This window comes from Sinocyclocheilus rhinocerous, unplaced genomic scaffold (genome assembly GCF_001515625.1).
Source record: "Sinocyclocheilus rhinocerous isolate Xijiao unplaced genomic scaffold, SAMN03320098_v1.1 scaffold3, whole genome shotgun sequence".
Lineage (NCBI taxonomy): Eukaryota > Metazoa > Chordata > Actinopteri > Cypriniformes > Cyprinidae > Sinocyclocheilus > Sinocyclocheilus rhinocerous.
Window position 1 is genome coordinate 346,148 of NW_015658759.1, and position 25,932 is coordinate 372,079.

General features: G+C 35.1%; 1 protein-coding gene across 1 annotated transcript in view; it reads left to right on the forward strand.

Moving 5' to 3' along the window:
* The window catches only part of LOC107722924 (MICAL-like protein 2), a 53,031-nt gene that overhangs the window by 4,994 nt on the left and 22,105 nt on the right, over nucleotides 1–25,932 (forward strand). The window contains exons 6-15 of the mRNA XM_016531421.1: nucleotides 26–349; nucleotides 580–746; nucleotides 1,915–1,963; nucleotides 2,472–2,662; nucleotides 3,796–3,863; nucleotides 4,195–4,312; nucleotides 5,110–5,212; nucleotides 5,316–5,389; nucleotides 5,650–5,764; nucleotides 6,337–6,397. Coding sequence (XP_016386907.1) covers nucleotides 26–349; nucleotides 580–746; nucleotides 1,915–1,963; nucleotides 2,472–2,662; nucleotides 3,796–3,863; nucleotides 4,195–4,312; nucleotides 5,110–5,212; nucleotides 5,316–5,389; nucleotides 5,650–5,764; nucleotides 6,337–6,397 — 1,270 coding nt within the window. The remainder of the gene's footprint in view (nucleotides 1–25; nucleotides 350–579; nucleotides 747–1,914; nucleotides 1,964–2,471; nucleotides 2,663–3,795; nucleotides 3,864–4,194; nucleotides 4,313–5,109; nucleotides 5,213–5,315; nucleotides 5,390–5,649; nucleotides 5,765–6,336; nucleotides 6,398–25,932) is intronic.

Consider the following 25,932-nt stretch of genomic DNA (forward strand, 5'->3'; position numbering starts at 1 on the left):
GGTTTTTTTTTTTTTCCTTGGATAGATTCTTTGAGTCCAGCAGCAATCCCAGCAGTACTGTGCCTGCCAGTAAGAACACCTCATCATACACCTCAACTATATCTGTGAGTACAGCAAGTGTTAAAACTCCTACACCAGAAAGCACAATACCTAGAGTCACTGCAGGAGCCACAGCTGGTAAAGGTAGAGTCCTGCTGCGGGTGGGAGACGGGGCAAAAACGCAGGACTCAGAAAAAGAGAAGGAGAATGCAAAGGAGAAAGCCAAAGCTGTGATCGGGAAGAGGGTGATGGAGGGAAAAAATAACAACAGCTCGTCTCCGAGTCCAGCTGGGCTGAAAGTAAATGTCTGGTGAGCTACATTCCCCTGCTTTGAGTGCAGTATTTAGCTGGCAATTATTTTATGACTTATTTTCACAGGGTGGAGGTGTACATGGGTCATAAATGAAGCCGATTTATAGCCTTTATGTAATCAAGCCTGTTGAGTATTGTTTAAATTCATGGTTAAGTGTTTGTTGACATGTTTGTGTACAAAGGCACATCCGTCATTAACACAATCTCCTCTCACTTTGGTTTCCATAGTAATGTTTCCCCTGTGGAATCAGGTGCTAAAGGCCCCTCAGGTAGGGTGCGTCTCAAAGCACTTGATACCAGTGTGGAACCTACTGCCCCCACTGCTGCAGCGCCGTCCTGGATCAAAGATAAAACCTTATCCAGGCCTGCGAGCACGCTGTCGTCCAACAGTAAGGGTAAGGAAGACAAACTCACATATTTACTGCCACCCGATACATTAGGTTTTTAATGTAGATGTGTTCAACATCAGGGTAAACAACTTTTGTTGGTCCTTAAACAACATTCCCGTCAAACAAAATCTCTTTGTGGCATCAGAATCAGAAAGAGCTTTATTGCCATGTGTGCTTACACACACAAGGAATTTTTCTTGCTGACAGAAGCTTCCAGTACACAGACAGGTTGACAAGTGACAAGACAGATAACAAAAAATAAAAAGAAGTGAGTAAAAATAAATAAATATGCAAAAACAATACACAAGAGACATAGACCGTGAACAGTATGTGGTGGACTTCTGAAATAAGAAGCAAAATCCCCCTCTCTGTGTATATACAGAATATTATTATATTTATTTATTTACTTATTTTTTTAATGTAAATTCATTTCACATTTCCATTTGAGGTTTATGGTAAAATTAGGATGAGTTTAAGATAAATGATGTTCCATTTACCAGGAACCTCAAAGCATCCAATATGTTCATATTTTTTTAAGTTTATATTTACATAATTTTTTGCATCAAAATATCATCAAGGTTATACAGTTTTAAAACTTCACTTCAACAGTAGCTACAATTATAAACAGTGAAACGGTATAAATAAACAGTAAAAAGCATATTTGCATATATCAAGCCATCCGAGGTCAAAGCTTTATACATAAACCTAACCTCTAAATTAGGTTCTAAAAAGTCTCTAAATCTCTAAAAAGTGAAATTATAACTTGACAAGAACTTTGTTCAATTTGCTGGTTTGGTGGTCAAGAACAACATCTCTTATTATCATCAATGTTGAAGCAATTGTGCTGCTTTATATTTTGTGGAAACTGTGATAGATTTTTTTTTCAGGAATTTGTTGAATAGAAAGTCCAAAAGAACAGCATTTATTTGGAATAAAATATTTTGCAACACTATAAATGTCTTTACTGTCAAATTAGATGAATTGTATATGTCCTTGCTGAATAAAAGTATCAATTCCTTTCAAACAAATATCTTACTGGCACCAGACTTTTGAATGATAGAGTAGTTGTAAGCCAAAACACTGGTTTGATTTATTGCTAAAAAATTTATTCTAAGACCAAAATGTCTACTATGTCCATTTATGAATGGAAATCTTTTTTTATATATAATTTCAGAAAACGGTACAGCTCCATCTGACTGGAGGTCCATGCTCAAGCCTGTAAAGTAAGTTGTGCTAGTTTCTGTTGTCTTTCCAAATTAAACCTGCTTGTGATCTTTAATAATAATGTCTTGTACGTTAATATTTTTTTAATCAGACAGCTGAAACGTATTGTGTCATGTTCTTTCTCAGTAAAATAATTTAATAAGTTCTTCTCTATATGATTTCCCTAACCAAATCATCCCTCTCTTCATTGATTAACTGGTTTGCCGGAAGGTCTGTCCCTCCCACTCCTTCATGCTCTTTTGTGATTGGTTCTTTTGATGGGCGTGTTAACCCGCTGCGCCCAATAAGACCAGCAGTGGGTCGTATCTGAAAGTCCCCAGAGCAATAGAGCTCAGTGCACATGTAATTCCCCCATGAAGATCTTTCACCTGTAACTACCCCTTTAACTTGCCTCAACCTCACAAACTTTCACCTGTCAGAGGTGAGAGAAGCGATGCAAAACATTTAGTTGCTCAGAAACAAAACAGAAAAGTTCAATATCTTTTAATCTCTTTTCCTTTTTATTAGAACTGTCGGTTCCACAGAAAGCACTGGCTCACCCTCCAAGAGGCCGGAAGCAGTTTCTTCTCCACGGACATCAGGTCCTGGAATCTCTCAGACATCTGTTCCAGCACCATCTACCACAAACATCTCCACTAGCATCAACTCGCCCAAAGCTCCCTCACCTAGCCCAATGAAAAACGGGCCTAAACCTAATGGTAAGATCTTAGGAAAATGTGTAGAAATGGGCTTGTTGTTCATTTTTATTTTCCAACAATGAACACATATAATTTTTTTAATAACTTTGCAAAAATCACGAGGCAAAAATGTACCAATTAAAAGTTTATTATATACTTTTTTCAAAATATTTATTATGTGTGGGTTGATACTTTAATACTTTATCTGAAAACCAGTATTTTTACTATTGTTTATATACTATTATAGTATTAGTATTTTGAATTAATCGAAGATATAAAAATATACAGTAAGCTTTCATTTTTAAATACATTTAAAAAAAAAAAAAAAATTTTTTTATAAATGTCATTAGTATTATTTTTTTTTCTTTTCTTTTAGTTTTTATTTTCCAACAATGAACACATATAATTTTTTTAATAACTTAAAAAAATATACCAATTAAAAGTTTATTATATACTTTTTTCAAAATATTTATTATGTGTGGGTTGATACTTTAATACTTTATCTGAAAACCAGTATTTTTACTATTGTTTATATACTATTATAGTATTAGTATTTTGAATTAATCGAAGATATAAAAATATACAGTAAGCTTTCATTTTTAAATACATTTAAAAAAAAAAAAAAAATTTTTTTATAAATGTCATTAGTATTATTTTTTTTTCTTTTCTTTTAGTCATTTTAGTACTTCAACCTATTTATTTAATTCAGCGCAATATTTCTGATTTCTAAGTTTAAGTTTGTTTTTTCATCTAATATTTGTTTTAGCTTTATTTCAGTTACCAAAAAAACTATTTTTAACAATAACAACACTGCTACAAACTAGTACAATTTTGCTTCTCGTGTAAATATTTTGATTTGATGTTCAAATGTTGTTGTTGCTGTGATACAAGATCAAGATACTGATTAAGGATTAGATTTTTCCAGTGTATGATTACCATTTTTTCACACATCAGTTTATGAACATAGCCCTACAGTGTCACAAATGCACGATATTATCATGAGACAATGTCCAAAAACTGTGGTAATACCATAATACTTTATGTAAGAGGTGTCAGGTGCAGTCAAACATGCAATACAATAAAGGAACACTGCATGCAGTACATTTGTTTCTTAGTTTCTCTATTTCATCAGTCCGTTTTCATCTTTCTTCCAGACTCCAGCAGTGGCAGCAGTGTATCTCCTGTTAGTCCCTCAGGGACTGAAACTCACAAATTGCACAAGGTGTGTGTCAAAACAATAATTACATGTGTTATCTGCTCTTGTGCATTTCTGTCTTCACTGATGTGTGTGAGTGTTCAGGGATTACTTTATCAAGGGGCCTATTTAGAGTTTTGGAGAGTCAAAGGACCTTTGGGGCACAGTTATCTTTGAATAGACGGTTAGAATCAAAATAGAGGGACTTCAAAGTAAGCCCAGACTTTTTGAACCATCTTTTCATTCCTCTGATAGACTAGAAAAGCACTGAAAGGAATAAATAAACCATTGAGGATCTGTACAAAGTCATTTGTGCAGGAAGTTTACGTTTGGCATATTGTGTGTCTGTTTGCTTTAGCCGGGTTACATTCCCAAGGAAGACATTCAAAAAGAACTGAAGGAAATTGAGAAGAATATGAACGAGTTGGAGAAAAGAGGAGTAGAGCTGGAAAAGCAACTCCGACAATGTGATGAGGGTCTGTACACACACACACACACAGACACACTCCTAAAAAAAAAAAACAGCTCACCTTTTACAAATAATGAATGAATGAATAGCCTTTTGTCAGATCCACTTGTCAGACACTCATATGACAAAGGAAGAATTATTTTACTGTGTCCCTTTAATTTGCCAAATAAATTGATGCATATTATGAATTGTATAATTGACAACTTTTCACATTTCTATTTTAAATTTTTTTTATATTTATTTAAATTGTTTACTTTTTTATATAAAATGACATTTTTCTAAAATCGTTTTTTTAGCTCATTAAACTGATTTAAACTCATTACAATGCCTAAATGAAACTGTTGATCATAACTTCAATTCAAGTTTATTTGTATAGCGCTTTTCACAATACAAATCGTTGCAAAGCAACTTTACAGTAAATTATGTTTCTATAATATTTAGTAGTAGCTTATCGGTGGTGACTGTCAGTTAATGTACATATAGCAGAAATGTACCGAAAAATCAATTAAAGACATAATTAAACAGACGATGAACACTATTAACAGCAATTATTATAACTGTACACTAATTAATTCAGAATGAGAGGATGTTTGTTTTAGAAGACTGTATTAGTGGTTTAAGCATTATTTAAACATGCATAGTAAAATGTAAGTATTCCAAGACTAGATGTCGTCCTCTGGTGCTCCAGCAGATGGAGACAAATATTAGAGATGTAGATTTTCAACTCTTAACTTTATTTGTTAGCCTAACTAATGCAATTATGTTTAAAGGAATCTTGCATTTCTTGTTTTTTTTTTTATTCAGAAGGAGAAGAGGACACATTAATGAATGACTTAATGGTGGACTGGTTTACCCTCATCAGAAACAAACAGGTCTACCTGAGACGCGAATCCGAGCTTGTGTACATGTATGTGTAAACTGCTGAATTACCGGAAAGCTGATAGTGAATATCTTCTATATTTCTAAATGTGCATTAAACGGTTTTGTTATCTGTGATTGTGTTATGATAGTGCCAAGACACAAGATCTAGAGGAAGAGCAGCCCAGTGTTGAGGCCGAACTCAGGAAGCTGCTGGACAAACCAGGTTGAAAAAGTCAAGCATCATTTGTTTGCAGATGCCACTTGGTTTCATATTTTGTTCGTGTTGTGCAATGGCATTCATACTTTTTGGGCTAACTGTATCAGTGGATGATAATGAAGCTTTGTGTAGACTGTTGTAAACAAACAACTGACAGATTACATGATTTGATTTATTCAAGAGATCTACTATAAATCTGCTTTAACGCTTCATTTCACTTTTGTGTAAGTCTAATCTAGCTATAAAATGCTGTTTCTATCTTGTAGAGCATCTGAAGACATCTTGGGATCGTAAACGAGAGGAAGAGCTGATGGCCAAACTTGTGGGGATTGTGAACGATCGGAATGCCATTGTGGAGGGGCTGGATGAAGACAGACTGAGGTGTGCAACACATATTCAATTCAATTCAAGTTTATTTGTATAGTGCTTTTCACGATACAAATCGTTGCAAAGCAACTTTACAGAAAATTACGTTTCTACAATATATTTAGTAGTAGCTTATCAGTGGTGACTGTCAGTTAATTGTACATATGGCAGAAATGTACGGAAAATCAATTAAAGACGTAATCAAACAGACGATGAACACTATTAACAGCAATTATTATATGATGCAATCAAACTTATAGCAAAACATATCATATCCTATCATCCTTGCCTAAACATCCTTGGTTACATCAGCAGAAGAGTTGAAAGATAATATAAACTTTATAAGCTTTATAATAATATGCACAGTATGACCAGGTACATTCATTAAAGTAATATATATTTGTTTATTTATTATAAAATGCACATTATGACTAGGTACATTCATTTAAGTAAATGGGGCATTTATTTTATTTCTTTTTTTAAATGTATTTAGTATGCTACATTGATTAAATTGGAACATTGATTAAATGTTTTTTTTTTATATATATATTTATATTGTTTAATTCTTTTTGTTCATTCATTTACAGGGAGGAAGAGGAGGATGAGGAGCTGAATAAGATGATGCAGAATCTTGGTAATTATGATTACGTATGTATTATGATTATGTCTGTTTAAACAGCATCAAAACCTGAGAATAAAACTTTTTTGCATAATTTTCCCCATAAGCTTTTGAAAAAGGCTGAGAAAACTGTGCAAAATAAATATTTAACCTTTAAAAATGAATCATATTTGAATGAATTTAACATGAGTTGCCACAAATTTCCACCGCAATTCTTGTAAAAGAGGTTATTCAAAGATATGACAGTTTCTTATTTTACAACAAATTACATTTCCCTAGCTAGAAACCGATTACTGTGCACCAGCTGTCTCTGATTTTAAAGAGGCAGACATTTGCAGCCAACTCTATTTATTATGGTCCATTGGATGTCTGTTGGATGATTCAAAATGAACATCCCTTCCTGTTTGCAAATAATAAGAGGCTGGCAACAGAGAGACAGTTGTTTATTGTCACCATTTGTTCACTGATGGCACAGAGGATTATTATTGTTAAGGTTTAGAGTCTGTTTCTAGTCAACATAATAATATAAACTGGTATATTTGGTTTATAATTCTAAAGCTGATTGCACATGAGATTTTTACTCAAGGGCAACATTTTAATTAAGGCACTGGCATCTAAAGTGCTAAATACAGAAAGCTCTGAAAGTTTTCTAATAAAAACTTGCAATAATTGCACAATATTGTTTGCACTTTCAACCAAGCATAATGTTCTTTTTAGCAACATCATATGACCCCTTTAAGCAAAATATTTTAAAACATCACAAATACAGTAAAACAGTAATATTGTGAAATATCATTGCATTTTAAAATAACCTTTTTCTATTTTAAAATGTAACTTATTCCTATGATGGCAAAGCTGAATTTTCAATATTTCTTATTATCAATGTTGCTGCTTAATATTTTTTTTAAAGATTTTTCAGGATTCTTTGAACAGAAAGTAAAAAAAAAAAAACAGCATTTATTTTAAATAGTAAAACATTAAAGTTTACTTTTTATCATTATAATGTGTCTTTGCTCAATAAAAGCTTTAAAAAATCTTACTGACCACAAACTTTTGAACTATATAGGCTATGTATGTGGACTGGAAGGAAAAGACTTCTCCTTTGTGTAAAATAACATGCTTTATAGTTCTTCATGTCTCCTGTATGGATGATCCGACTATATTGACACTGCAACTAAACAACAACTAAAAGTAAACACTCTTGGAAAACACCTAGCAGTGCAGAATCTTAAAATAAACTGAATGCTTGGACTTCTTTTGGAGATTCTCTATGAAACTGACTACACATTAGCCTATGTCTGTGTACACTCACCTGACCAAGATTTATCTTAATAATGTATGTTAGCATTTGTGCATCTTGCAGCATATGTTTGCAGGCTTCTAATGCATACAAATTTATTCCTATTCTGCCTCTGTTTGGCTTTGTCAAAAATCTGCTGCGAAACAGATTATAGAGCATGTGAGACCACAAGAATAGGAATGCTAACATATGCTAATGCATGTGTTGACTGTCAGCGCTGATATGGCGAGTGGATTACCTGTGTTTCCTTCCATCTGATCCACTGAAAGTGTCTACAACCGAGGACACCTCATTGAGCTTTACATGTGCCACTGCTTTTGAAATGCATTTATGCTAAGCGTTTTTGTTGCTGCTTGAATCGAGTGATGAACAGGCTATAAGTTTTCTTAAAGGGATAGTTCACCCAAAAATGAAAACTACTCCATGCTTTACTCATCCTCAAGCCATTGGTATATATAACTTTCTTCTTTCTTCTTGCAAGACTAGCATGTTCCTATCGGAGCTTTCGCTATGCCTACGTCCTACATCATCCACTGGAACGCCACTCTCTCGTGAACGCGCGTACCACAGTTAGCGGAATGCTAGAGATTATGGTTTAAGTTTTATATATGGATATTTTTCTTACACAAACGCATCAATTCTCTTCAGACGGCCTTTATTAACCCCTCGGAGCCGTGTGGAGCACTTTTTATGATTGATGGATTCACTTTTTTGGGCTTCAAAATCTCGACCACCATTCACTGCCATTATAAAGCTTGGAAGAGCCAGGACACGTGTTTATAATAAAGAGAATGTTATCATCCGTTATTGGTGTGAAGGGGCCTTTAAAAATGAGAACTTGGCTAAAAGAGAAAATTCTGTCATTTACTCACTCTCGTGTCGTTCCAAACCTGTATGGGTATTAATTCCTCTGCTGAACACAACAGAAGACGTTTAGCAGAATGTTCAAGCTGCTCTTTTCCATATAGTGAAAGTAAATGATGAACAGTGGATCTGAAGCTCCAAAAAAATAAATGAACATTCAATTTTGAGATTGAAAGCTTTGAGAGATTTTATAGCTACAACAAAGGAAGATTTTTAGTTAATGTTTATATAATAATAAACATTTATTTCCCTTTTATGGCTCTTTTTATCATCCTCAGAGCTTGAAAGTCCTTGGTCACCATTCGCTTTCAAAGATCTTCTGTATTCCAGGAAAAAAAAGAAATCGTGATTTGTGAAAGAAATTAGTTTATGATAATATGTTTTATTGAAGGTTGAGTTGTTGTTGTTGTTGTTTTTTCAATTTATACAGTCTTATTATGAATTGTAATTTTATAAACACTTTTATCTTGGAGGCTTTGTTTGTGAAAGAGAATTTATCTGCAGGTGATTAATTTCAAAACACTGGACAGATACATGTAATTGTTTTCTTTCAGTAGGTTCACTGTGCTGAGTAGTGTAATTTATCGTCATAAATGATCTAGGATAAATGAATATAAGCACACACACACATATGCATGTAAGGTGGAATATAAGCCCCTCATTGTGTGTGGGGAGATTTCTGGGAAAGACATTAGAGATGGAAAAGCTATCTACACTGACCTGGAGAGATAGCCCGTGTCAGACTCAGCTACCATGTGCAGAGCTCTGCACAAATACACACACAGCTTCACGAGTGCACACACGTATTTGAGCCAGGCTTGAACTAAAAACTATCAGTTACACAAATTCACGTTATATTTGATGACTCAGTAAAACAGTAAACACCCATGAAGGGTTGTGAGCATACTTTACATAGGACTATTTTATGGGAACGTAAATTTTTTCCATTTGCGAAAAGATAAAGTTTTCAGGCCTGCAGAGATAGAAATAAGAGAAATGACCAGTTTTGAATATTAGAGTTCACTGATGAGAGAGCGGATTGGCTAACGGCTAGTATATAGCCTACAACATTGTACAGACCCTGAATTTTGATTCTATATTTAAGGAATTGTTCACCCAAAAATGAAAATGTGCTGAAAATGTACTTACCCTGAGGACATCTAAGAAGTAGATAAGTTAGTTTTTTTATCAGAACAGATTTGGAGAAATTTAGCATTACATCACTTGCTCAACGATTGATCCTTTGCAGCATAAACATAAAATATAATATAATATATTAAATATATTTATATTAAATAAATTTTTGTATAATAAATAAAACAAAAAAAATCACAAAAAACTCCTTAATTGTGGTAAAGGTAGCACTCTTAAGTCTTTACAAACTGTTGTTTCTATCGCTGTAAGAGAAAAAGACAGTAATTTCCACAACTGAAGTCACTCCATACTGAAAACACAAATAAAAAATCATTACTGGAAACAAACAAATCTTCATTGTCTTGCATATTTGATTACGCTCTTCTTTCTTTACCATTATTGAATGTTTATCACAATGATAGAATGCCTTTTGTTCTCTGTGATGATGTTTGCACGCACAATCTCTATTTGAATTCATTCTCTGGTTTAATTTAGCTCACAACGACCAATGTAATTACTTCTGACTTGGTAAATGAAGCTAGTTAGGGTTTGGCAAAAATGTACTTCATATTCAGCGGTACTGATTTCATTATTACCTGTTTTGTTGTTTATTGGACAACCTAGATGTGAAGACGTCCTAATCTCTTTCATGCAAAAGAAAAAAAATAAATCTCTTCCATGTGGAGAAAACGCTGAAGTAGCACAATGCCAGTGTGTCTTGAACAAATCATAAAAGCAAACAACTTTAAAAGGGAAAAACTAGAACTGTCTTGTTGTCAGAGATGTGGCCAAGCTTTGATTTGTTGAACATTTTCATTTCCAATGTTCCCGCTTATCTTTCCTGTCATTCTTGCCACTCTTAAGTGGTGAAAAGGCCAAAAAGTACTAATAAAAACTAAAACTCTTGTTATAATCAATGAATTTGTCAACACTGACTCAAATACTAAAAACGTATACTGTCACTCATTCATTGTTGACGGTGTGTATGATTGTCTTGATTAAAGCCATTTTCTTAAGAGATGGAGATTTGTGAGTGTGTGTGTGGGCAAGAGCACAGCATTTCGCTCAGCTGCACTTGGTCTCTCTGAGGCAGCTGACATCATTGTAGGATATGAGAGAGAGTGAGACAAGTTAAATTATCTCACCTTTTCTCTTGCTTTTAGGTTTCTTGCCCTATCTATCTCACTTTCTACTCTTATTAGACGTGTATGTGTGTGTGTGTGTGTGTGTGCAGGCTCCGTTGTGTAATTCAAAGCGGTTCTGCTTTTTCGCTCCAAAAGGTTGTGAATCATCCCCATTGACGCGAGTGTCAGAGTGCATGAACAGTTTGTCATTTGTCTCTCTCTGTCGCTCACACGTATATAGATTCTCCAAAGCGATAACTCAAAATCATGGTGAAGAAGGACCGGTTGCCAAGCCTAACATGGCACTGGGATAATTATCGCTTAAAAGACGTGTGTGTTTGTGCGCAAAATCATAAAAGCAAACAAATTTAAAAGGGAAAAACTAGAACTGTCTTGTTGTCAGAGATGTGGCCAAGCTTTGATTTGTTGAACATTTTCATTTCCAATGTTCCCGCTTATCTTTCCTGTCATTCTTGCCACTCTTAAGTGGTGAAAAGGCCAAAAAGTACTAATAAAAACTACATTTTCTAAAGAAAATTAAAGTTGTGGTTGCCAAAGTTGCCACCATGAAGCTATATGTTATGGATTGTTGCTTGAGTGTTGCTACTGTAGGGGATTGCTAAGGAGTTCTGAGTGGTTGCTTGGGAGTTATGGATCGTTTTGTTGGGCATTGCTAGATGGTTGCTGGGGTGTTCTGAGTGCTTGCTTGAGTGCAGTTAGGTTGTAAGCAGGCCCAAATCAAAAGAGTCTGATAAATCAGAAGTCTGATTGCATAATGGCTGATCCTAAACACTTAAGTTTGAGGTAGGGCTGTATTATCCATCGAAATAAAACCATCGCTATATGGCTTAGTGCGAATATCAAAAATAACATAAATATTAGTATTGTAATTTTAGTTGTAATGTAAAAAAAATTTCGTACTTTTTTTTTCCTGTGAAAGATTTTTTTTAAATCACTTTTTCAATCACAATACAAAGTCATAAATCATAAAAAAAACACAATTAGATCCCCGTGCAAAGGTGGGTGAAGAGTGGCTTTATGTTCTTGAGAGAATCACTCTTTAATTCTCAATGTTTCATTTACAATGAAGTAACCTAAGCGTTTGACACAACTGTATTTGATTGTATGTATTGATTTGTGTGTGTGTGTGTGTGTGTGTGTGTGTGTGTGTGTGTGCAGGCTCCGGTGTGTAATTCAAAGCGGTTCTGCTTTTTCGCTCCAAAAGGTTGTGAATCATCCCCATTGACGCGAGTGTCAGAGTGCATGAACAGTTTGTCATTTGTCTCTCTCTGTCGCTCACACGTATATAGATTCTCCAAAGCGATAACTCAAAATCATGGTGAAGAAGGACCGGTTGCCAAGCCTAACATGGCACTGGGATAATTATCGCTTAAAAGACGTGTGTGTTTGTGCGCAAACTGACGTCAGTAGCAAGTGAATTTTCTCTCTTGGTATTTTTGTTTTGTGTGTGACTGAATGTTGTGGCTCAAGTGCGGTTTCATCCAGCACTTTGCAGTCTGTCTGTATGAACACAGGCGACTGTGACCCGAACGCTGCCGACATGAGAAGCCAGGTCTGAATTTGGCCCTGTCCATCATCGTGACTATCATTCTCTGCTGACGTTTATTTCTTTATGACTAAACATCTCCCAAAAACACACACTGCGGCGTCGCCACACCAACAAGGCCAGGCCCAAAATGTGACAACTTCTTCAAGAGTTATTCCATCCTGTATTATTCCAGTTTATGATGTATTGTCCCATAAGTCTGCTAAATATTGAAAAGAAATGAAAATATGCCAGAGTTTTTCCAGCAGTCATATTAATTTGAATGAAGCCGATTGTCCTGTTGTTGGGAGGTTTAAAACTCACAGCAGGTAGTCAATAAAAAAAAGAAAAAGTCACTAAGAAAAAGAAGCACTGAAGAGATAATTCAGCCGAAAATGAAAACTCACCCTCTCGTTTCAAATCTGCATGACTTAATTTATTCTGCAGAACACAGAATAAGAAGAATGCTGGTAACAAAACAGTTTTGGTGACCATTGACTTCCATAGTATGGACAAAAAAAAAAAATACAGGTTTTATACAGGTTTGTAATTACATGAGGGTGAGTAAATGACAACAGAACATTTTTGGATTAACTATGTCTTTAAGGGTGTTAATAGTAGTTTAATTTGAGACATAGTTTTATGACAGAAAAAATCATCTGTTTTGAATGAACTTACTGAATTCATCCTAATTTATTTAAATGAGTCAAAAACATATTGATGAACTAAATATCTAAAAGAAGACACAAAATGCTAGGGAATCAAATCTGTGAGTCTTTTTGTATCCTCTTAATTTACAAGAAACGTCCGAACAAACCGATTCACTTTTGGATCAGATATTTCAATGCTACATAGAGAGAACCGTTTAGGTCGAACCGATTCACTTGACTGAATCGAACAGTTCAATGCTGCACAGGGCAGTTTAGGACAAAACTGATTCATTTAAATGAATCGGAATTTCCAATGCTACATATGAGAGAGGACGGTTAAGGACAAACTGATTGGATTTGGCCTCGCGAGCAGATCCACTGCTAATAGTTTGAAGAACTGTATAACAAGATGTTGCAACGACATTGATCAAGTCCATCAGTTTTCGTAATGGGAGGAGAGCCTTTGATACGGCATATAAACGAATGTAAGTTGTTGAATTTTCTTTTATGATATGATACATTGGCCTTCTTATTTAGTGTCAGGGCCGTCATTTCACACAGAATCGTTTAAAAAAAATCTTTGAAGTCAGGAGACGCAGCGCTGCGGAATGGCGGTTCAAATCCTAGAAATATAACGCAAAAACGCTGTGTGACCCGGCCTGTATGGTAAAAGATTATAAAGTTAAGGACTGATTGATTCTAATTGAACTATTCCTTTAACATTGTTACGAATAAAAGTAGTAGCAGGCCAAAAAAAAAAAAAAAGATTTACAGACATACATATACCGACTTCCGACTGCCCATTCATTTCTCGTATGTCCCATCTATCCTCTTCATTACACTATCTCTTCCCCATTACCTCCTCTCTCATTTCTTCCCCTTTATTTTCCCCCTCTCATTACACATCCTCTCCTCTTTCTCCTCTTGCATTCCGTCGTCTTGTTTCCAAGCTAACCTGATTTCAGCCCATGTAGTCTGCACAGATAAAGACAGATCCTACTCTGTTTAGTGGATTAGATAGTTAATCACAGTATATTACAACCTCTCTGTTGGCTTGCCATTGAAGAAGAGACACCTCTCTCAACCAAAGCACATTAGACGGCCTAATCAGATCTCCCCTCCCTCTATTACAAATTGAATGATATAATATTCCTCAGTTTTCAATATTAAAAAAGCCCCCGACCTTTTAGTTTTGCCTTTCCAACGGGCGTGTAGAACTTCATCATGCCCCTATGATAGAATTAGCTGATATCTGAGCTTCCCATTCCAGCATGTCTTCATGGCATGTAAGCTTCCTCTAAGGCTGGCTGATTGAATTTGAGTTAGGCTACACCAACCACTTAAGGATTTCAGCACGCTCCTGATTGATTATGCCCTTATCGTATCATCTTGCCTGGAGTTGTTTGATAGGTCTGCTCTCCATACGTCTCGCACTCTCTTCCTCTCTTCACAAGTAATTTCGCATCTTTTTTATGCCTTCCAGGCGCGTTTCGGACCTATTTCTCATGGTCTGTGCGAGAGACTCAGATAGCAATGGATAGCTTGTATCCTCTCATATAGCCTAGAAGAGTTACCTCGTAACTGAGAGTTAACAATGGGCTAGTTTTAAAAGGATAATTAGAGATCAAATCGTAAGATACTGATTATCTTTGGGATGTACTATCTCTTGTAGTTTAGATTCAGCCATAAAATGGCCCAGTTTCTAACAACGCCTGGATAGTTATGCTGATTATTAGATAATGTGAAGGACTTCAGAGTTTCGTACATTGGTGAAGCTAACTAAGGATTATTAAAGAGTATTAAACATCAGTGCGTAAGTCTTACTGCATGGTTTGTGTTTTAGGGCATGGCAAGCCCTCAAATTAGTGATGCACCAAAATGAATTTATCAAAACCTAAATAAAAGTTTTCATTTACCCAAAACTGAATATTTGGGTTAATTGGTAGAACATTTCATGCTATAGTAAAGTTCTTCAGCAGCAAGCCACCTCTTGTTATTTTAAACAAGTTTTACATATTGTGTCTGTCAGGTGTGATGTCAACACACAAAATAGACACTGACACATCATTAGAGAAGAAAACTAAAGGTTCTTTATTGTCATCAATGGTTCCATGAAGAACCTTTAACATCCACGGAACCTTACCATTGCACAAAAAAAAACATTCCATTTTAGTGGAAAAAGCCACTAAATCCATTGCACAAAACATTCTTTTTAGTGGAAAAAGGTTCTTCTGATTATTAAAATTCTCTTCACAATAAGGAGAAAAATGGCTCTTTGTTTTTTAAAGTGAACATCACTGTTTTTGTCAATCATTTTGGTCTTCCAAAAGTATTCATAGTCTAATTGTTTACAAAAATAACACCTTTTCTAATGCTTTTCTTAGTACCTTTTCTCACAAAGCAGCACAATATCAGGTAATGATGCAGCATTTCGGCAACCAAAAATATTTTGCATAAAAATATTAATAATTTTGTTTGCCCGAAAAATGGCCGGATATTTTCAGTTGCTGAAATTTTGGTGCAAAGTTATTTTATTATTTTTCTAAACAGACTTAGGATTTTTACCTGACAGGTAGATAAAAATAAAAAAAATAAAAAACTCCCTAAAGCACCTAGAACACCCTAGCAACCACATAGCAACATACTAACAAACAAATAGCAATGTTTTGCATTGGTAAAAACATTCACTTTTTCTTCAGAAAATGTAAAAATCTAGTTCATCACATTCAGAAGGCTTTACCTTCATGTCAACCTTGAGAGCATGTGTGTGTATGTTTGGTCATGAACTCATCAGTGACCGGAGTGTGTAATGTGGTGTGAATTTTGCATGTACCTGCATGTGCATGCATGTGTGCATTTCATGGGGTTGAGACAGACCCTCTCTCCTCGCCTCGGCCCAGGCGTTAATTAGTACACAGATCATCCAAAACCCACTCAGCATGTGAACAGACCGATTTGGAGCCTGCCACTACAAGCACACACAGGTACACACCTTAAACACACATATACACACATGTAGACTTAAAACACAGCTCTAGTCTGACTATTTCTAATCTAATAGTCTGATTATTTGAATGATACTTTTTATTGTTTTTTGTAGGAACACTGAGTACACCAGACTGGACTTATCGTGAAAAGGTCACTACCTTTCTATCTGGTCTGGTACTAGCTTAAAGTCATTCATTCATAGTCCATTTTACTTATGTAATGTTATATATTTCAGAGTGACACAGGACTGATGTCCACTTCTAAGGAGGCTTTTTGACCAGGTTGTGGAGGATGAAGGTCAAGTTCTCTCTTGTGAATGTGCTAATGCTTGAACAATGAGCATACTGTTTCACTCAGAAATACATTTGATTATATGCACTACCATTCAAAAGTTTGGAGTCAGTAAGATTTCATAATGTTTGTGAAAATAGTGTCTTATGCTCACCAAGGCTAAATGTATTTGATCAAAAATACTGTTAAAATGGCCAAGTAGAAATATTGTAAAATATTATTACAACAATTTAATATAACTGTTTTCAATTTTAAAATGTAATTTGTTCCTGTGAGTTTTCAGCATCATTACTCCAGTCTTCAGTGTCACATGATCCTTCAGAAATCATTCTAATATGCTGATTTGCTGCTCAGTATACATTTCTTATTAGTATATGTTGAAAACAGTTGTGCTGCTTAATATTTGTGTGGAAACTGACACTTTTTTCTCTTTACTGTCACTTTTGATCAATTTAATGCATTCTTGCTAAATAAAAGTATTCATTTCTTTGAAAAAAGAAAAAAAATCTGACTGACCCCAAATTTGAATGGGTTAAATGAGTTGCAGGTGCCAGTTCACATTGACTTTATTTAGAAAGGCTGCATTACCTACAACAGTAGCTTAAAAGTGTGCCTGAATAGCTATTTGGCTATTGGTTAACCGTAAATTTGGTTTTTAGAGGCAGAGTAAGTCATTATATTTAGCTTACCAGACAACCTTTTTTGTAGACGGATGAATCATGCACGATAAGACCACAACCCTGTATTGAGAAAGTACAATGGGTCAATTTTGTCTTTGAGATGACTTTAATAAGACGTGGCAGGATGGTAGAGAGGGAGTGGAGAGAGGTCAGAGCGGAATAAGAAAACAGTAGTGAATTATAGGACCTTTCAAACTCTCCGGCCAAGTTACACACAGTGATTCGCATACATTAATGAATGAATGAGGCATAATTCATTCCACCGTTTGGACAGTGATTATTATAGCAGAGAGACTTAACTGCTTTAACTAAAACAGCATCCTCTTTTAAATGGATCTTTTAGTCCACTCCGTTTTCATTAAACAAAGGCTGTTCCAAAACATAGTGAGCTGCCTACCTAGGTAGTATTTTAAGGCATATAGGCATGTTACTGTAAGTGAAATTACTCTGACATATGCTTGGTAAGATTTTGTTACGTTTTTGAAAGAAGTTTCTTTTTAACATGACTGTTTTCTATTTTAATATATTTAAAAAATATTAAATATATTTAAAAAATCTTGTTGGCAAAGCTGAATTTTCAGCAGTATTGCTGTAGTATTGTATTACGGTATTGCATGCAATGTTGTTTTGTACATTTTGACAGTATACTAGAAAATGTACTTAATGTGCACAGTATACATACTGAATACTAATTAATAGTATGTTGTACGCCATCAGTCTACTCAAAAGCTCTCTATCAATTAGACTAGTTAGCTGAAGAGCAAATAAGAAGTGTTTAAAATGCAATCTTTGCAAGATTTCACCTCATAGTTTATATGATCACACCATGTGGTCAAAGGTTATTCATGATTGCCCTTTGAAGGAACACATTCTCTGCCACTAGAAAATAACAGTATCAACGCATGCAAAGTAAGCCCCTTATCTGTGCCTATCTTTATCATCGCCACAGATCTAATGACAAAAATAATTACCCACCCAGCCACTACAGCCAAATTATGTCACACACACACACACAACCAGTCTCTGACACACATTTGCTGACACTCATGATGTATACACACACAAGTCACGGTGCCATACCGGCCTTAATGAAGTCCTCTGAGTTTAATTAAGTAGCTAAATTATCAGCAGTAATGTTAGCATTAATTATGCCAAATTACAGCACCGGAGAGGCGGAGGGTGAGAGAAAACGAGGGAGGAAAATGTCAATTCAGCTCAGCTCACCTGCAGGGTGAATGTGAGATGGATGGGAGGGGAGGGGAGGTGAGTGTGAGGAAAGGAAATGTGTTGTAACGTCACTTTAAATACAGGAACAGCTAACGTAAAAATGCCAAAGTCGCATCATCTTTTCTCAAATACGTCATGGTTGTACTTTTTTTCCCTCATTACACACTCAGCTTCAGCATAGTATATTTTATTTTAAATGAATTTTCTGATCTATTTTCACATTTTTAGGCAGCATTGCTCTAGAATGCATTGTAAAAAAATGTATCCAATATGGCAGATGGAGCTGATTTTAAAATATATTTCATTAAATCCTGATATTAACTATAAAAAAATATTCAAATCTCAAGCAGTACAAGTTTTTTTTTTTTTTGGCACTATAGTTACTCTTAAAAAACATAACTTGTCATGTTTTTTGGGGGGGCATATACCATGATACCATATGGTATTTTTGACATGTACATGTAGGTGATACTTGGTACTCAGGAACACCATGGTACTTTCATATGGAAGCCATTATGTACAGTACTTTCATGCTTTCATATGAAAATTATTACCATATATATACCATGGTATTTATTTACATGATTTCCCAACTATACTGTTACTACCACGGTATTAAAATTAACATCTATACAATTGTACAAAAATATATGGTAATCTTTAAGTACAAAAGCATATGTCAAAGTTTAAGACATGGTTTTTCCAATTGATAACTTTAATGCACCTTTATATGGTCTTGCTGCAGTAAATCATACTTTTACGCATATGTTTTAGAAAGGTATGCATACTTATGAATATACTTCACCACTAAAAATGTAAACAACAGTTTTATGTAAATATAATGCATGATTCTTGAAATAAATTATCAACACAGGCCTTGTGTGAACAGACTGTGTGTGTGTGTGTGTTTCTGCCCGCCCTGTCTGTGAATGTCACAGTTCTTTATCTCATAAATGCTCCCTCTGCGGAGAGCCTCAAATGCTGCATTATTAAATTATGAATATTAATAAAAATCAGACATGAAAAAGGTAATAATTCTGCTGGCGCACAGAAATAATGAACCTAATTTTGATAAATGGTGTGATAGCACAGCAGCAGAATATGGAGGCAAATTTATCTTAATTAATATCGCAGACCTGAACACTGTACTAGGTAAATGGGACCGCTGGGGCTGGGAGCAGTCGATGGAGCACACACACACTCGTCTGTCAACATACATTTTTCATCTCCTTGCACAGTACATAGAAACGATAAAGGTGCTAAAGTAAAAGACTTTGTTGGTACTTTGCATGTTTGACAATATGAATGTGATGCTTGTGTTTTAAAGAGATAGTTTACCCAAAAATGAAAAGTATGTAATGTTTACTCACCCTCAAGTTGTTCAAACCTGTATGGCTTTCTTTGTTCTGTGGAACACAAAAGGAGATATTTTGAAGAATGGACTGGTTGCTTTTTTACATCCAATGTATATCCAATCCAATTTATCCAATTTTTGTGAAAGGGCATTAAAGGTACAATATGTAATTTTCGCTGCTTCAGAAAAGGACAGAAAAGCATCATAAGAGCATAATAAAAGTAGTCCATATGTCATACATATGGGAAAGTCATACAATAACTATAATAATGTGTGATAGTAATAATATAATAATAATAATGTGTGAGAAACAAATTGATGTTGAAATTGGTGCATTCATGGGAGTTCGAAGTAGAAGTGATACCTGATTCATGAATCTTTTGAGTCCGATTTTTTAATGAGCTGGTTAATCTGGTTCATAAAACCAGTCTGAATGATTCATTCATGAAATGGACTGATCTGGTTCTCAGGTTCAGGTTCAACAATTAATAGACCACTGAATAGAAAGATCATCAGTAATTTAGGTAACACTAGTTTAGGGACCAATTCTCACTATTAACCAGTTGCCTTTTAGCATGCATATTACTAGCATATTGGCTGTTTATTAGTACGTCTAAAGCACATATTAATTCCTTATTCTGCATGACTATATATTAGGTCCCTTACCCCATACCTAAACTTAACAACTACCTTATGAACTACTTATGAACTACAAGCATGAAAGCTTCACTTCCCAACAACTGTATACATTTTCTCATTTGTGTTCCACAATCATGCAAGTTTGGAACAACAGTAAGTAAATAATGACAGATTTTATTTATTTATTTTTGGGTGATCTGTCCATTTAATAGTGTCACTGTGTTTGTGTGTCTGTTAAACATGTTAAATGGTATCAAAGCACGGATGTGTATTTGCACCCTCTCTCTCTTTCTCTTTAAAGCACTTGCCTCAAGCAGGCTCAATTGAACGCAACTTACAAGAAAAAATAGTGTAACAGCAAAAAAATGGAAATGACATTAATTTGCCCTGTGGTCAATTTTATGAAGAACAACAAAGAGGTTAGAAAAAAAGTTAAATGAGGCTAAAGTGAAATGACTACAGAGTATCCATTTATTAGAAAGTGGGACAAATGTAGTCAGAAAAAATTAATTAATCAGACGCTTTTAATTGATTCGTTTGGATTCCTGGTGCGTTGTGTGATTATGCTCAAGTGTTTAATTACGAATATAGATGAGATGATGCTGTTTAATTAGTCTGGCCGGCGAATGAGCTTTCACACTCTTTGCTGTAATTAGCATTTTGAGTATGCATGTGCACATGCGTATATGCGTTTGCACTGCTGCACGCAGGTCTGTGGTTTGCATGCAATACTGCTTTTTTTTTTTTCAAAATTTTGATACCTTATTTTATTTACTTCGCTTTTTTTTTCATTCAAATTTGGCTGGGTGGTTGATAACACATTTGTCTGTGGTGTGACAAACTCAGAACAAATATTGCTTTACACAGACTTTAGCGTAATTCTTCACTTCATGCAGTAAATGTATTATTTAAAACAAGAATAATGAAAAAATATATATATAATGAAATAAAAAATCACTAATTTTCCATGTTACCACCACAATAGTTTAATATAAATCAACCAACAAAAAAAAAACCTTGGTTCCACATGATACCATAGTACCCTTTCAAAAAAGTACTGTGGCAATATGGTACAGTCAAAGCATCAAAACTGAAATCAACATGGTACTGAAATTCATGCGCCACAGTAATTTTATGTAAGTGCAGCACCATGGTATTCTTGAACATACTTTGGAATACCATGTAAATACCCTGGTATATGAATTTTAGTACCATATTATGATACATATAAAAGTATGGCAAGGTATTACCACAGTTCTTTTTGTAGGGGTGTAATGTAACATGGTACTACCAACCATGTATTTTTTTTATAATTTTTTTTTTTTTTTTTAATAAATTGTACTCTTGGAAGTACTTAGAGTATATGTAAAAGTAATGGTAGGCCTATATGAATTTCAGTAGTGTGGTATTACAGTCACCATACCATGGTACTGCCACAATACTTTGATAACAGAAGTTACATATACTGTACAGTTGATATTTACACTACTGTAAAATTTGTGGTCAGTAAGAATTTATTTTTTAAAGAAATTATTATGGTACATTGAACTGATCAAAAAATCATTTAATGTGAATTACATTTTAAATTTATTTATAGTTATTTTAAATTGTAATAATATTTCTGTTACAGTTTTTACTGCATTTTTGATCAAATAAATTCAACCTTGGTGAGCAAAAGACTTCTTTCAAAAAACATTTTAAAAATCTTAACTTTTGAAATGGTATATGACAATCCAAGGTACTTCAAAGAATATCGTGGTATTATAATCATAGTATTATAATACTAATTATAAATCATGGTATTACCATATTGTCTCTCTAAAAAAATAATGGTAATACTGTGCTACGTTTTAGTTCATGTTATGTAATTTAATAAATAATTTTGCTGTTGAAACACAACTGCTAAGCATTTATATCAGTCAGTCCTCCTATATAGTCCTTCAGGACCTAATCAGAAGCTGCACCGTGTCTATCTGAAAGAGTTTCACCCTCTACTTTTCTGTCCGTCACAGCCTGCAGTGGAATCGGGCCCCGCAGTGAGGGGCCTATAAGCCAATCATCCCAAGTGCTTTCTATTCCATGCCTTTCAATGCAGGGGAAATGTGTGAAACACACCATTCAAACATTCTTTATGAGTGAGGCCTGTTCCAAAAATCCTGAGCGTATGTTCTGAGAGAATCGATTGTGTGTGTGTTTGTCGTGTGTGCAAAGTAATCTGGTGTGTCTGGTTTTCTTGTGATCCTAAAATGTGTCGATTTTATTTACAATTATGCTGTGTGTGTGTGTGTGTGTGTGTGCGTGTATTCATTCACATCACAAAGCAAAGGAAAAATTACTTACACTCACTCAAATGTGCAGCAGGTAAAAAATTTTTTCTAAATGTTGTACTGTACAGCAAAATTCAATGGAGCAAATTATATCCATATAGGAGATTTTCAGGCCCTGGAAGGCAATTTATGTATCTGAAAGTTTTTTCCAGAGTTTTAGGGTACGCTGTGTTTGTATCTTTCCAAAACGGATTAGAGTTTGGACCGGGGGGATTACAGGACGACAAAAGAGTGCTTGAAGACAAGAAGAATGAGAAGAAAAGCCGTCATCAGACTGATTTAATTTAAGTCCCCTTTTAAAGAGATTCAGAAACAATGCTCCCAGTATAGCAATTGTATGCTAATGATGAGTTTCTTGGCTGTTGCACTCGTGTGTGAATGTGTGTTTGCGCATGAAACATCTTGTTGAATAACCTCAGTGTTGTGATAACCTTATTATGTCCGTTTAATACATCCTCTGGAAGCATTCTGGTTTCAAAAGCGTCCGAATTAGGGTGACTAATATCACTCTTATTTGCAGAGAAACAAAGTGTAATTGTTTGGAAATCCTCGCTTCGGCTCGGAAATGGAGGGTCGCGTCACTCCCAGTGCTTTCTTTTGCACCTTGAAAGGTTCTTTTATAGGTTCCACAAGGGAATGTTTTTTTCAGAAGATTATCATGCTTTATTTCTTTCCTGGCCAAGAAACAGGATGAAGTAATTAACAAGCAATAAGAGACAAACTCCTGGCCAGGGAAAAGCGTAAGCCTGCTATTGTACGTAGGGCATTTACGTGGATTTACTGTGAATATTGCAAGTTGAGCGTGTGTTAAATTTGTCCATTTTCTTCCCATTGTTCTTCTAAATGTTCCAATTTTGTAGCAGCCGTTCAAAAAGCTTTTTGTATTTAAACGAATTTTCATACAGTCCAGCTTAACTCCAAGCCTTTCACAGCTTTAAAGTGTTTGTGTTGAATGATGCTAGTATGGATGTAGAACCACAGAACAACTATCAAGCAAACTAGACAACTGATGAGACAGTGTGTAGTTGATTACTTATGGGAAAATGGCAGCAGATTAAGGGTTTCTATGTTTATTAAATTATTTTCTGTTTGTACCGAATTTCAGTAGTTGCTTTTATGAAGTAGCTTTTTAAAACCACTATAAATTACTATAGTTACATATGTTGTTCTGTTTTGCATGCCAGCTTCTTTTTTCCATACCAACTTTCAAGACTTTAATAAGTTGGTTATACTTCTTAATAAAATTAAGTATAACACATTATATATAGCTTACACAATAATTAGAATTATGTACTGTCCTGTTTAAGCTCAAGAGTTGTGTTGATGAAAAATACAGTAATATTGTGAAATAGTATTACCTTTTAAATTAACTGTTTACTATTTCAATATATTTTAAACCAGAATTTATTGCTGTGATGCAAAGCTGGATTTTCAGCATCATTACTCCAGTCTTCAGTGTCACATACTTCAGAAATCTTTCTAATATGCTGATTTGCTTCTCAAGAAATGCTCCTTAATATTATCAATGTTGAAAACGGTTGTGCTGCTTAATATTTTGTTTTCTTTTTTTCAGGATTCTTTGATGAATATGATTCATTTGAAATATAAATCTCTTGTAATAAAGCATACATTTTGAGATAAAAAGTCACAATTACCTTTTTTTTTTAAAATCCCGTTGCAGAAATGGGCTTCCTCCAGAGGTTGTCAGGGACATTAAATGTCATTATGCCGAACATGTAAATTCATCTACTCACTAGTCTGCTTTCACAGCCTCATTGTTTTTATAATTGCATTCTTGCAAACTGCTCTAAGTCAGACTTTCCAACTTACAGATTTTAGATCCAAGTGGTGATGTTGAAGTCATGCGACCATGGTATAGTCCTTTATTGCCTAACACAATTGCATTTAAGCATCAACATTTGTTCATTTGTTCAAAAGTTGTTCATTTGTGAAGATTATCATGATGAACAAAAGAATCATAACCTTATTTTCTGCTTTTCATAAGCTAATTTTCTGCAACTATCCAAAAGCCAATTGAAAAATACTGTTGGCTTTTTGTCAAAGAAACCTGGGTGATGCAAACTATAGTGTTTAACTACAAAAATACATCATCCTTAGCTACCATTAGCTAGCTACCATTAAGCCATTGCAGTAAGTGAAGATGTTAACCAGCCAAACCTTAATCTCGCGTAGCCAGACCTTCAGACTGACGGCTGAAGGTCTGGAATTCATGGCAGCTTTCATTGGCCAAGGCCCGCCCATGAGGCCGTTTGAATGTCATGTCAAACAACCAATCACAGTTTGTTTCGTTCATCGTCACGTTTCGGGGCGTGGAAATGTCGCCACAATAACAGACCGGTGTGTAAAACTCTCGGACGTATTTTAAAGATTCTATGCCGCAAACTTTAAATATTTCACATACTTTTGAAAATCCAGCGTTTAGTTGATACTGATAAGCGCTCGTCGTCACAGTCTTAAACACGACGGCTTTCTTTTTTCGTGAGGGGGTTTGGCGTCACGGCATCTTTGTTTCCAGGCGGAACCTTAAAGAACGCGACACGCACGTCTACTGGAAATCCTGTATAATTCAACCAATCTGACGACGACTTCGAAACTCATGAAGTGTTTCCACATTTGTGTGCCATATGCTTCAGACATTTAGCCAACGGTCCGTGGGCGTGACGTCTGAGGCTGAGACTAGCCAAACCTTGCCCCCTTGTTACATCACAAAATTGTTGTACTGGCGTGTCCGATATTGCATTCTCTCTGAGTAGGTACTTCTTTCGAATAAGTAATTAGCGAGTGTGTGTAGTATGAATGTAATCCAGACGTACTACATTCATCATGTTGTCATTGTCATGTGACCTGTCAGCATCAGTTGTGTAACTTCACTGCCATTCAGAAATCCTTCTCCTTGGCCTCATGGAATAGTAAAGTGTCCATTGTATGTGCAGACTTTTCACCTACTGGTTTATGACTGCTGTGAATTCGGACATGTAACTCTGTTCACATACTGATTTTTGCCTGCCCTTACCAAAAAGTAGTATACTTCAAGTTTATTTTAGTAAGTATACTTAAGTAAAGTTCAAGTATATTTTTAAGTATACCACACACACACACTCAAGAATAGTTTTGAGAAGTTTAAGCTAATTCTCTCTGTCTGAACCCATTACAGCATTAATTTAATTTAGAGTGAGCTGCCATTAGCTCATTAACATGTCTAATTAATTCATTGACAGCACTATTAAGATGTCTCTTTTGAAATTGGCATCTGGTGTGTGCGTCTGCGTACTGTGTGTGTGTGTGTGTGTGTGACGCTTGGCAGAAGAGGTTAAGATGACAGATCAGGTGACAAAATATGGAGAGTGAGAAGGAGGAAATTAAAAATGTCATGCACACCGAGAGCTGAGTTTAACTGGATTAACTTCCTGTACTGGCAG